A 12877-nucleotide genomic window follows, 5' to 3' on the forward strand; every position below is an offset into this window, starting at 1 on the left:
TAGACAGGTAAGCCTTAATTTTTGCAACTGCTCAGGGGAGAAAGATGTTTAAAAGGAAGGCATGCCCTTTGGGTAAGACTGGTATATTCAGCAATGGAGGTCAGCCACATGGCAAAAAAAAAATGTGGTGGGGAGGAGTTGAGAGAAAGAATAAGAATGCCTTAGACTGCATTGGGAAAAGCATGCCTAGAACAGACATGGAAGAAAACAAAAGTTAGGCTTTCCTGGGTAATTAAGAAAAGCTGGCAGAGGAAAGGAAGCTCCATGAATGCCACTCAGTAAGCACTGCACAGAAGGCAGTTTCTGGGAAGGATAACTCCATTATCTTATATTAAACGGTTAATCATCCCTCCCATCTCTTTAGCATGGCATTAGGTGAATCCACCTTCCTGAAGGATGATCCCTTAAACCAGGAGACTCCCTGGCCCAACTGGATTAACTCTTAATATTTTGAGTAACATAGAATGGTAGGTTTCTATACAAGTTAAGTTAAATAGATTGTATGCTCTTGACCGGAAGGAAATGGCCTTCCCTTAATGGCCCTCTAATGATACTGAAGTATTTAATTTTTAGTTCTGTTTACTTAAGCTATTCCCACTACTTGTGGAAACAACCACATATAAGATGTGAGCTTAATTCTGAGATAGATCCATCTTATAGTGACAGGTGAGAGTTTACTTCTGCATATGGGGATGTGAATTTGATAGAATGATGTCAATAACACTACAAGCATCTGCACCACGGAAGCTGGTAAGGGCTACAAAACTCCCCTGTCCCACTGCCCCACTCCAGAGTCACTCATTAACATGTATAAGCCTATCTGAGAGTACAAAGAACCTGTTCATTGGAACCAAGAAGGAGAATACCAGTAATCAAACATGCTTTTGCTTATGTTTTCACAAATGTTTTCTTACTTCTCAATGATCAGGTGATTGTTAGACCTGGAACTTTCTACTTAAAAGACAATTTTTATTTCACTTAATATTTACTAAGTATATGCTATGCACATTATAGTAAGCTAAGAACACAGGGATACCTAAAATAGACAGACAATGTTTCAATAAGGAACACACTTTCCTCTGCATGCAGGGGATTCCCTCAAAGCACTTGGTGAATGAAAAGTAAAGAAGTGGGTTTGATGAACTGTTCAAGGATAAGACATTTTATTATTCCCATGTTATAAGTCAGATGGTCCAAGAGCTAGAAGAACTGTGGGGAAGGGGCTTTAAAAATCAGTCTCTCAAGGAGTTAAACTGACTCAGTAATGTCATTCTTTCTTCTGCTTCAACATAATTCTAAATGTTTTTCATTTTCAATGTCTTAGACACAATGAGATACTAAAGCTATTTCCAGAATGTCTATATGCCATGTACATACCTTTTTTAACTTTTTAATGGTCACCTGTAGGTCTCCCACTTCTGTTTCATACTGACGTCTGAGGTCACTGAGGGCTTCCTCTGCTTTGCGTTTTTCCTAGAGGGAAAATGAAAGACATCATTTAGGTAATTTCTGTCCCTTAAATGGCCTTCAAATTCTCACAGGCATGAAGTATTTCATATCAAGCTAAGCTGACAAAAATGCTCTTAAACAGGAAGGGTGAAACTAAATGGCAGAAGGACACCAGAATATTTTAGGTGTGCAGGAGTGCTGGACTTGAGACCTACAAAAATGGAAGAATTACAGAAGTCAAGATTCGCACATCATCCTGATGTACAGTCTCTAAGACTGTAGCACCATGATAATACCACAGCATACTAGTGAATCAGTTAATCATTGCTCTCAAAAGATATAGCACAGCTATGGGATCCAGTGAACACATACATCCTATGATGGCTCAGACTCCTGTTATCCTATCCTTTTCATTTTACCTGAATTCAAATTACATCATCATAAATGTCTATGCAGCAACTGTGATAGGTTGGGAGAGTTCCTTAACAGGGGTATAGTCTGAGAAATGTTATTAGGTGGCTTTGTTCTTGAGTCAACATGATGAAATGCACTAACACCAAGAAAGGTGGCTACAACCTCCCCAGGCATTAATGATGGGAGTGGAGACACCGTTACATAGCCCATAACTGTATGTTGCACACTCTGATGTGTCCCATTGAGTTTCCCTGTAGATGACAGTGACAAAAAGGCACACCAGAGGGCGCAGGGACTGCTATGCAGACATCTCTACTGAGGTAGGAGGAATGGGCTTGGGTAGAAGACTGGAAACTTTCCAAGTTGCTGGCTACATGCTGGAAAACAGAGTCTGTGAAAAAGCTGAGTAACATATAAGGGATCTAAAAAAGACAACAATGACCCCATCACGGTCTTTTGGAACAGGACTTTTATATTACAGATCCATTAGCTGTCTTTCTCTGTCCCAAAAGCCACTGAGTCCCCTTGCAGTTTATCCCTTATGACAAAGAGACAGGCAAGCACCTGCAGGAACAGGAGAAAAGCAAACGAAGTCACTCATTTCCCCACCCAGAGTGGACTTGCAAGACAAAGCTGACTAGCTATGCAGCCCCTCCCCCTTGAAGCTGCAAGACAAGTTTATGGTCAGGCCAGGTCAGGCTAGATCACAGATTGTTGGGAATAAAAGAACAAATCCAAGACTCTAGTGACAACAAAGCAGTTTTTAATAATATACAATTCTGCAGAAAGAGACACTAACATAAAGGAAAGGCAAAAATAGCTAGTGTGCTGATTTGGCTCAATACGGTGATTTTTTTTTTTTTTTAAGTCCCCAGATGATGGGAAATTCCTGTCCTCTTCTTACATAGGCTGACTTGTCCCCTTATCAAATTCACCATCTTAATTGGTTTAATGCACAAAGCCTTTTCTGATGAACAATTCGGAGCTTGAGACTGCCCTTTTCTGATCTTAGACTCAGTCACTTATCAAATTATGTGTAACTTCCCAGCTCTTAAAGAGTTTTGATATAAACAGGAGCCACTGAACAGCTAGGGGTGAGAGGACCCATCTCCTCCTACTTATCTATAACTCTGTTGAACTCTAAGTGCTCCCCATACTTAAAATGGACAATGGCAATTTATTTCTTTCAAGTCACTTTTCTCTCTTTTACTCTCATTGGTCCTATTTTCAGATTGTTTTAATTATTTTTGTTGCTGTTGTTAACTCATTCACAATGGCAATGGTAGTTAATCCTTGAGGGGTGTTTGTGATTGTCTTATCAGGAGCTGTGCTCTTGCTAATCAAGGCATAACATCTTCCACAAAGTATAACACAAACATCTCCTTCTCGGTTAGTGTAGTGTCATTAAGTCGATTCTCCCAAGCCATTCAGCTAAAGATATTCCTTTAAGATCATTCCTAGAATATTCAATAAATCCTTGTTAATTAAAACAAATGGTCATTTCAGTCAACATTCTTGTCTACTGTTGACCCTTAGAATATAGCCAATTCAAACCCTGTAGCTATTTGGTTTTTAGTATTACTTTGGAACTCCCCTGGTAACTCCTATAGAGTCAACATAGACATCAAATAATCTAGGTATTGGGGTTGGAGAAATGGCTGAGCAGTTAAGGGTACTAGTTGCTTTTGCAACTAGTACCTGAATTTGGTTCCTACCACTCACATGGCAGATTACAACCATTTGTACCTCCAGTTCCAAGGGATCTCATGCTCTTTTCTGGCCTCCATGGGCACCAGGCATGCACACAGTGCAAAGAAATACATGCAAGCAAGACATTTATACACACAAAATAAAAATAAGTAAATGTTTTTAAACCTCTTTGCACTGGAATTGACTTCACTAAGCAAAGGTGAATTGAACACCAAAGTTAAAGGTAAAGAACTACTGAACCAACATGCATATCCTAAAGAAGTCAGGTGGTGACATGAGTAAAGGTTCACCTGTATACAGTACCACCAAAAGTCAGCTCAGGAGACAATGAGCGTCCCTTTGTTGCTTCAGACATCCAGGATATTGGTATAGACTCAAAAAACAAAGAGTCAGAAGAAGACACATTCAAAAACTGAAAAACTATATATATAATAATACCTAAGGGAAAAAATGTTCACTATCCTTAGAAATTAGGAAAATGCAATTCAGAACAACTCTGAGATTTTATTAGACCCAAGTCATAATGGCTAAGATAAGCACAACTACCAACATACAATAAATGCTGGATCGGATGTAAAGAAAACAAAGCCCTCATTCATTGTTGTTGGGATTGCAAACTAGTATAGCCTTTATGGAAATCAGTACAGAAAATTAACAAAAACTAAAATAATTCTACACATAGCCCATTCCATTCTTTAGCATATGCCCAAAGGACTTGACCCCACAGACACTTGCTTAGCTATGTGCACTGATGCTCTATTCACAATAGATAGGAAAAAGAAACACTCTAAATGTCCTTCAACTGAGGAATGGATAAGGAGTGAAAATGTGATTCATATACATGATGGAATACTACTCAACTGTAATAAAAAGTGAAATCATGAAATCTGCAGGTAAGTGGATGGAAGTAGAAAAGAGTATATTGAGTGAGGTAACCCAGACACACAAAAAGAAAAGTGCATGTTCTCTCTCATCTGTTGTTCCGAGATCCAAATCTTCAGATGTGAGTATTTAGCCTGAAATAATAACAGAAACTTGGAAAGTAAAAATGTACCAAGAGGTCAAGAGTTGGCACTAGAGAGGGGAATAGCAATCTACAAGTGACATAAATGGGAAAATGGGGAAAATGGTGGAGGCTTTAATTGAAGAAGAGAATGAAAGTCAATACAGTAGGAAAGAGGGAGGCAAAATAACACTACAACTTTTGGGGGGAAAACATAAGAATCATTAGCCTTTATTTATCAAAAAGGACATATAATACATATAGATGCATATGTATACATATAAAACTTAAATCTTCAATATGTCACTTGGGCTTACAATGCTCTCCACAAGAGCCATGAATTAATAAAATCCTCAATACCAGGAATGAAAAACCCTCTTTCAAGTTAGGGGAGTCCAAGAGACTCCAAAAACAATATGGGCTATTGTGTTGTCCTTGGTTTCCTCTCAGAGTTTTATGTAAGTCCTTATTACTGAAGATGTCATACACTTTGTATGGGCCTATAATCCAAAAATCTTTTCCCTGGGGAATAACATTTTTTTTGGTGGAACTGAATTGAATTGAAGACCCTGATTATTAATCCACATACCTATGAACATCTGATTTCCAACAAAGAAGCCAAAACTGTACCATGGGAAAAAGAAAGCATCTTCAACAAATGGTGCTGGCATAACGATGTCAACATGTAGAAGACTGCAAATAGATCCATATTTGTCACCATGCACAAAACTTAAGTCCAAGTGGATCAAAGACCTCAACATAAATCCAGTTACACTGAACTTGATAGAAGAGAATAACTTTCATAATACCAGATATTGCTATAGAAGCTGCCAAGCAAGAGATGCAACCAAAGTCCTACTCAACTGTGAGCTTATATACCACAAACATGACCAGCATGGCATGATATCTCTAAGGGTACAATTGTGGCACAAATATGTTGGTGGTAACCAACAGCTGTCTAATTGTACTTATAGGCCACTCAACAGCAGGAAAATCATGTTTCATACTGGAGACTTATCCAACTACCCATGGCTAGTGAGGTCATGGACCTTAGAAGAGAAACTTACTACCACTTTACTAAACCAGCATAATTCCTAACTGCATTCTAAATACTCATCCTAACAGCCAAAAATAAGTGTAGCTACTCCTTCCTCTCACACCCCAACCCCACTCCCCCACATCAAAGAAGCATCTCTTTGCAACTGAAGACCAGTGTGGAAAACCACAAATGGTCAAAATACAGAGAACAATCGATTGTGAAGTGCCCAGTCACAATGGATACACATAAAGCACAACTCATGAATGTACAGCTCAGGGATCTGCTGTGGGATGTCTGATGTGGGATCTCTTTCTGTACAGTGTGAATATGTTGCTCTGATCGGTTGATAAATAAAGCTGTTTGGCCAATGACGAGGCAGAATAATGTTAGGCAGTACATTCAAACTGGAGAGACAGAAAAAGAAAGGAGAGTGAGGCAGATGCTGCAAGCCACCAGAAGCAAGATGTGAAAGTAACAGTAAGCCATGAAGCCACATGGCAATATATGAATTAATAGAAAGGAGCTGAGTTAAGTTTTCAGAGCTAGCTAGCAAGAAGCCTGACCCATAGGCCATACAGTATGTAAATAATATAAGCCTCTGTGTGTTTACTTGGGACCAAGCAGACATGGGTGGTAGAGATTCTTTCCAACCAGTGTCTGGGTAGGACTGGAGAAACTTCCAGCTTCAAGGATTATCACAAAAGAGAGAAAAGAAATATTGTAAAAGCCAGAAGAATGGAAAATCTGCTGAGAGACTGTATCTCCTAGAAAGACAGAGAAGCTACACCCATGATATCGCAACACCATTGTGACCTGAACAAAACTGGAACAAGGACAACACCAATAAGCATGCTAAGATGGAAGGGAGACAAAGAAAAAAAAAACTCTAGACAAAAAACTACTAAGGAATGATGAAGGAGAGAATTAGTCTTCCTTGGGGATGAGACCTTTAAATGTTATCTAATACCAAGCCGTCAGCCCAGAAATCTGTATACATACAAGCTTGTATACACATGAGCAACACTAAGCAGACTCAGCATGTTGTATTTATATATAAATGCACATACATGTAACAGTAACAATTAAAGAAGAATTTGAAAGGAAATGATGGTTGGGGACATGATAGGAGTTTGACAGAGAAAAAGAGAAAGGGGTATATGATGTAATTATATTTTAAACTTTTTTAAAAGTAATAAAATTGATGTTTAATGCAGAAAATCTCAGAAAACACTGAAGTACATTAAGGAAAAAATTAATCAGTGATAGACATTAATAATTGCTGTTCACTATCTTTTCATATTTTCTTAATAAAAATGATGTCATTGACCAAAACAAAGGCCAAAATATAAAAAGCAAAATCCCCCACTTGCAGTAACCAGACCCCAATTGCTAGGCACCTAACCCAACAGCTTTGTGATTTTTTTTTTTTTTTATAAAAAAATAATGCCTAACTCCTAGTGGTTCCTGGGCCTTACTATAAACTATCAGTCCCTGGAATGATAAACGGTATGATAAAATACTGCCTAACTGGACAGTGAACTGAGCTGCTTACCTCCTATGTACCCAAACATGAACCCATAAAAAGGGTCAATTCTGCTCTGATAAATATAGCAGATCATTCCCAGCACCACAAAACTAAATAATTATCTCTCAGTGAGCTATAATTATGCATCCACAGACACATATATAATAAAAATTTAGCAAATGGAATTCATCATTACAGATGGAATACAATATATCATAGACAGTAAAACAAGAAAGCGTTATCCAGAAGAGAAGTAAAATTGTTGTTATTCATTCTAGGTGGCAGTGGTGCATGCCTTTAATCCCAGCACTTACAAGGCAGAGCCAGGTAGATCTCTGTGAGTTTGAGGCCAGCCTGGTCTACAGAGCGAGATCCAGGACAGGCACCAAAACTACACAGAGAAACTCTGCCTCAAAAAACAAAACAAAAAAATTGTCTTTATTCATAGATTTTGCTATTATCAACCCCAAAAAAACTGCTAGAATACATCAGAAGTTACTAAATATACTATATATAAATATATCTCCAGTACAATATTCAATATATATATAATTTTCAATACCATCAAAATAGAACAATTAGAAGCAAATCATATGTAGCATCTACACACTGAAGACTATTAAACACTTCTGAGAAGGGAGAACTAGAGAATGGTTCATTTATAGATTAGAGTACTCAGTACTGTTACAATGTCAATATCCTACCTTAACCTACAAATGACTGGGTAGTCAAACCCTCAGCAGAATGTTGTTTTAGATTTGCTTTTAAATATCAATATGTTGACTCTATGGAAAAATTAAACAGGCAAAGCAACTCTGTAGAGGAATGAAATCAAGGACTGAAACCACTGGACTTCAAGACTCACTATGAAACAACAGCTGTGGACACAGTGCATCACTGACCCAGGGGCAGAGCAGAGCCACGACAAAAGAAGAAGCTTACACAAACACAACTAGCTGGCTTTGGCAAAGCACAAGTGTGTTCAGCACAAAATGAACAAACCATTGCTGCTTTCAACAGTACTAGAATAAGTAGATTTAAAAACATACAAATGAACACTGGTCAGACTGTGGACGATGCTATGAACACTACCTGAGTCAAAAAGTAATCATTAGTCTCACTCAGATGTGAACTCTGTGAGCTATAATAACAATTGGCCCAGCAAGAATTTGGGTAGCACAAACTGGGCAAACATGAGCTTAAAAGAAAATGGGAATAACATGCAGTAGAGCCAGTAGAGAAAGGCCAATAGATCTGGGAGAAGCTGAGGAGTGGTGAATATAATCAAAACACATTGTATGAAATTCTCAAAGAATTAATAAAAATATTTTTAAAGAGATAGGACAATAAAGATACTCAAAGGGATCTATGTGTGTGGTAAAGACAAGTAAGATAAATTATCTGAAAGGAAACAAAGAAGGCACAGAAAAAGATAGTAACAGCCATGGTTGTGCCTATCAGAGACAACGCTTCTCAGTACTTTACATACGTCACCATGACTAATCCTCCTTGAGGCTGGCAGGTGGCAGGGCAAAGACTCACAGGAGAGATTACTTTATGAGTGCCACCTGGCCTTGGTAAGGGCCAAGTCAGGACAGAGACTTCTGTCTGCTTGATGCCAGCACTGGGCACTGCACTTTCATTGCCTCTCAACACAAAAATAGAATTTTACATCCCAATATTACCTACTCAAAGAAAATATGTATATTTTCTGCTTTCAGCAAACATCAACTGTCCAAACATTTTATACTGAAAAACACACCTCTCCTGAGGAAATCACTAAAGATACCATGTAACTTTCCACTTAAGAATCCCAGTAACAATAAGATTCCATCAGAAAACACCACAGTTAGGAGATAGGATTTTAAATTAACTGCAATCAAGATTTAAAGTCTGGTAGTGAGAACAACATACGGGTAGATGTTCAGCCATCTTCTCACCAAATCTGACTCCAGTCCTCCACTCCATGCCATGCATTTCAAAGAGACCTCTGCCCTTGCATGTAAGCTGACTCCTCTCCCACTCACATGAGTATTATTAGTACTGGAGAGGCATGTCCTCAGTGTACTTGATTACAATCTCTGTATCTCTTTAACTTGAGGCCACAAAACACTTCTGGTTATAAAAATCCTTTCTCTGCTCAAAATCTAGAAGGTTGCTATTTTGATACAGGGTACTAAGTAGTAAAGCCTACTGTCCCGAAGCTTTGTCACCAAGAGACGTACCCAGAGCTCCACAATAAAAGGTGGTCTGCTGTGGGATGTTCTGTATGGCAAATGTGCTGCTGATTGGTCAATAAATAAAACACTGATTGGCCGTTGGCTAGGCAGGAAGTGTAGGCAGGACAAGGAGGAGAATAAAGCTGGGAAGTGGAAGGCTGAGTCAGAGAGACACTGCCAGCCGCCAAGATGACAAACAGCATGTGAAGATGCCGGTAAGCCACGAGCCATGTGGCAAGGTATAGATTTATGGAAATGGATTAATCTAAGCTGTAAGAACAGTTAGCAAGAAGCCTGCCATGGCCATACAGTTTGTAACCAATACAAGTCTCTGTGTTTACTTGGTCGGGTCTGAGGGGCTGTGGGACTGGCAGGTGAGAGAGATTTGTCCCATTGTGGGCCAGGTAGGAAAACTCCAGCTACAGTGGTCCCTAAATATCTGCCAAATGAATAAATGACCAACCCACAAACTCACATCTTTCCGGGTCTCATTTTCTACTGCATGAATCCTCTGATCCATTTCCTCTTCCAGCTCACTCAGTTGAATGGCTGCCTTGTCTTGAGCTCTGAAATTCAAAAGTTCATTGTATACTTAGATTGAAAAACGTAAAAAGAAATTCAAAACTCATCAGCTTCAGGCTTCACATTGTATAGATGAGGTTAGTATTCTCCAAGATGTTTCCCAGTCCTTCTATGTGATAAACTAAGGTTGCCAACATGACTATTTGGGTGTAAAATGACATTAAACAACTGAAATAGATTAAATATTAGGCTGAGAAAAAATAGCTAAAGACAGCAAATTTCTGGGAGACTGTCAGCAAATGTTAACATCTTATTGCCATAACTGAGTGACAAAAGTAGACAAATGAAACTTTATGGCAATAGACTATTAGATATAATTTTAAAATTCTATTTTCTAAACTTCACAATCATATAGGCTAAAGTTAAAGGCAGAAGGATCAATTTCAGAAACTGTTTCTAATCAGTCTCTTACAGTTCCAGAGATAAAATTATCTGCTAGGAAAAATCTTGTACTTTACCCAAGATGTCGTGTACTGGAACTCATGACCCCAAAGGGTGCATCTTAATCACTCTTTTGAAGACTCAGGACTGAGACTTGGAAAGAACAGGAAATCTGCTGGGAAGGTCTTTACCTAGCTTGGCTTCAGAGTCTGCCTACCTCTGTTTTGGTCAAGTTTCCTTTAGTGAAGTTTTCTGTTTGGGTCAAATGGCTGGGAAGAAGACACAGTCTGAATTTTTCAGGATGGAATTGTCAATTTTTAGGAGTTGACAACATAGGATGGCAATGACCAACCAAAAGATTCCTGTTTGACCCTGCCTAACACAACTTACCCTGTGTGGAATATTCTAGAATGTTCTGGATTCCAAAAGTTCAGAAAGACCACTTGTATCATAACATGACTGCTAGTCAGTTCCTTTACAACCCTGGTCACAGAACAAGTAAAAGGACTCTGTGTGTCCTCAGAAAAAAGCAGATTGATACCTCTTCACTGCAATGGCCAGGTTTTCCATTTCTGTGCTCTGGAGTTTGATCTCACGGAGAAAGTTTCTTATCACATGTTCATATGGCTGGATTAATCTTGGCTCCACAAGATTGATGTTCTGGTACAGGGTACTAACTTGTTCTTTTCTGCCAAAAATATTAAAATTAAATGGTATCAGTTTAAAAGTAAAATAGAAAATGTATAGGGATGAGATAGATAACTAAAAAAAGAAACAAGAAGGATTTTAGAATCCGTAGACGGATCTGGAATAAAGACAACAGAGAAGGCAGAGAGCCTATTGTGTTCTCCATGTCAGAAGAGCCAAGTGGGAAATCCAGGGCAAATGCCAGGAAAGGGACTTAGAATGAAGAATTATTCATTTTACTTGCTAAAAATTGGATAGTAATGAACTTTAAAGAAAAGTGAATTGGTTACCAAATTCTGCTTCTCCAATCCCTAGCAAGATGTGTGTTAATCTTTGAACTTAGAATGGATATACCTATTATTTTGTGGTCAGTCAAAATTACTGTAGGCAAATTCACATTTGTGGATACATTCACACATTTTTTTTTCCTTCCTGGTTCTTCAAATACTAAAAATTTGGAGCTTTCTCATACCAGTAAATTTTGTTTTTCAGACACCAATTAGATGTTAAAATTTTTTTATTGAATTAATAACTACTGAAAGTTGGCACAAGCTCCCTGGCTGGGGCTCTAATCTACAATTTTGCCCCCCTTCAGGCACCAGTCACCTGTCCAAGTGATGCCTATTTGGAACTAACCAGCTACAAATCAGCAGTTCCCATGAGTATGTTAAAATGGCTCATGGAACTCAGGAAAATATTTACTTTCTTTTAACAGCTTATTTTAAAGAATAGCAAAATTGGTAGGGTATAGAGGGGCCACAGAATTTTCATGCCTTGGCTATGTCACTCATGCTGCCAAAGTGTGAATACTTTGATATATTCACAGACCCAGAAGTTCCCTAAGCACACTCTTATAACCAAAGGTTAAACTCAATTTTCAGCCCTTTTTTATTCCCCAGAGTCAGGGATGAGGCTCCAAATTCCAGCCCTCCGATAATGCTTCATATCTATCTATCTATCTATCTATCTATCTATCTATCTTCCTTTCTTTCTTTCTTTCTTTCTTTCTATCTATCTATCTATCTATTTATTTGACAGTCAGCCTCCATTCTGAAGCAATCTATGGCCTAGAGCTATCATCTATTTCATTACCTAGTAGAAGAAAAGAGTTGGTTGGACAACTAGTGGCATTCCAGCCTCAGAGATCATCAGCTAATTCCCTAAGTGGAAGTGAGTGTGGCTTTCATGTAAATCACCCTTTTACGTCTTTATAGAAATACATATTATGCTGGCTAATTTTATGTCAAGTTGACGCAAGCTACAGTCACTGGAGGGGCCCTCAACTGACAAAATGACTCAGTACGGTCTGGCTGTAGGAAAGCCTGTAAAGCATTTCCTTAGTGGTTTATGTGGGAGGGTCCAGCCCATTGTGGGTGGGACCACTCCTGGGCAGGTGGTCCTGATTGTATAAGAAAGCAGGATGAGCAAGCCATGCAGAGAAAGACAGTAAGTAGCACCTCTCCACTGTCTCTGCATAAGCTCCTGCCTCTACGTTCCAGCCCTGCTTAAGTTCCTGACCTCACTGCTTTTGATGATAAACTGTTATGTGGTACTGTAAGTGAAGTAAACCTTTTCTTGCCCAATTTGCCTTTAGTCACAATGCTTCATCACAGCAAAAGTAACCCTAACTAAGACACATACTCTGGGTGGATTTAATAATCATTCGACTTTCTACCAGTACCAACATTTTTCTCAACAGATAGGCTGTGTGTTGGTATCCTTTGACATGGTACATCAGGGACACTGCAATCTATCCTACTTCTTATTCCACTACAAAACAAGGAGTGTTGTAATTTTACATGAACTGTGACTGTGAGAACACATGACAATAACAGGAATTCTTTTTTAAGAAAATAACATATATACCA

The 12877-nt window shown here is 38.6% G+C and overlaps 1 protein-coding gene across 1 annotated transcript in view; it reads right to left on the reverse strand.

Annotated features, from left to right (window-relative positions):
- Positions 1-12877, reverse strand: part of Rasef (RAS and EF-hand domain containing) — a 68059-nt gene that overhangs the window by 36969 nt on the left and 18213 nt on the right. The window contains exons 2-4 of the mRNA XM_059254476.1: positions 10864-11010; positions 9835-9925; positions 1378-1473 (exon numbers count right to left, since the gene is read on the reverse strand). Coding sequence (XP_059110459.1) covers positions 1378-1473; positions 9835-9925; positions 10864-11010 — 334 coding nt within the window. The remainder of the gene's footprint in view (positions 1-1377; positions 1474-9834; positions 9926-10863; positions 11011-12877) is intronic.

This window comes from Peromyscus eremicus, chromosome 2 (genome assembly GCF_949786415.1).
Source record: "Peromyscus eremicus chromosome 2, PerEre_H2_v1, whole genome shotgun sequence".
NCBI lineage: Eukaryota > Metazoa > Chordata > Mammalia > Rodentia > Cricetidae > Peromyscus > Peromyscus eremicus.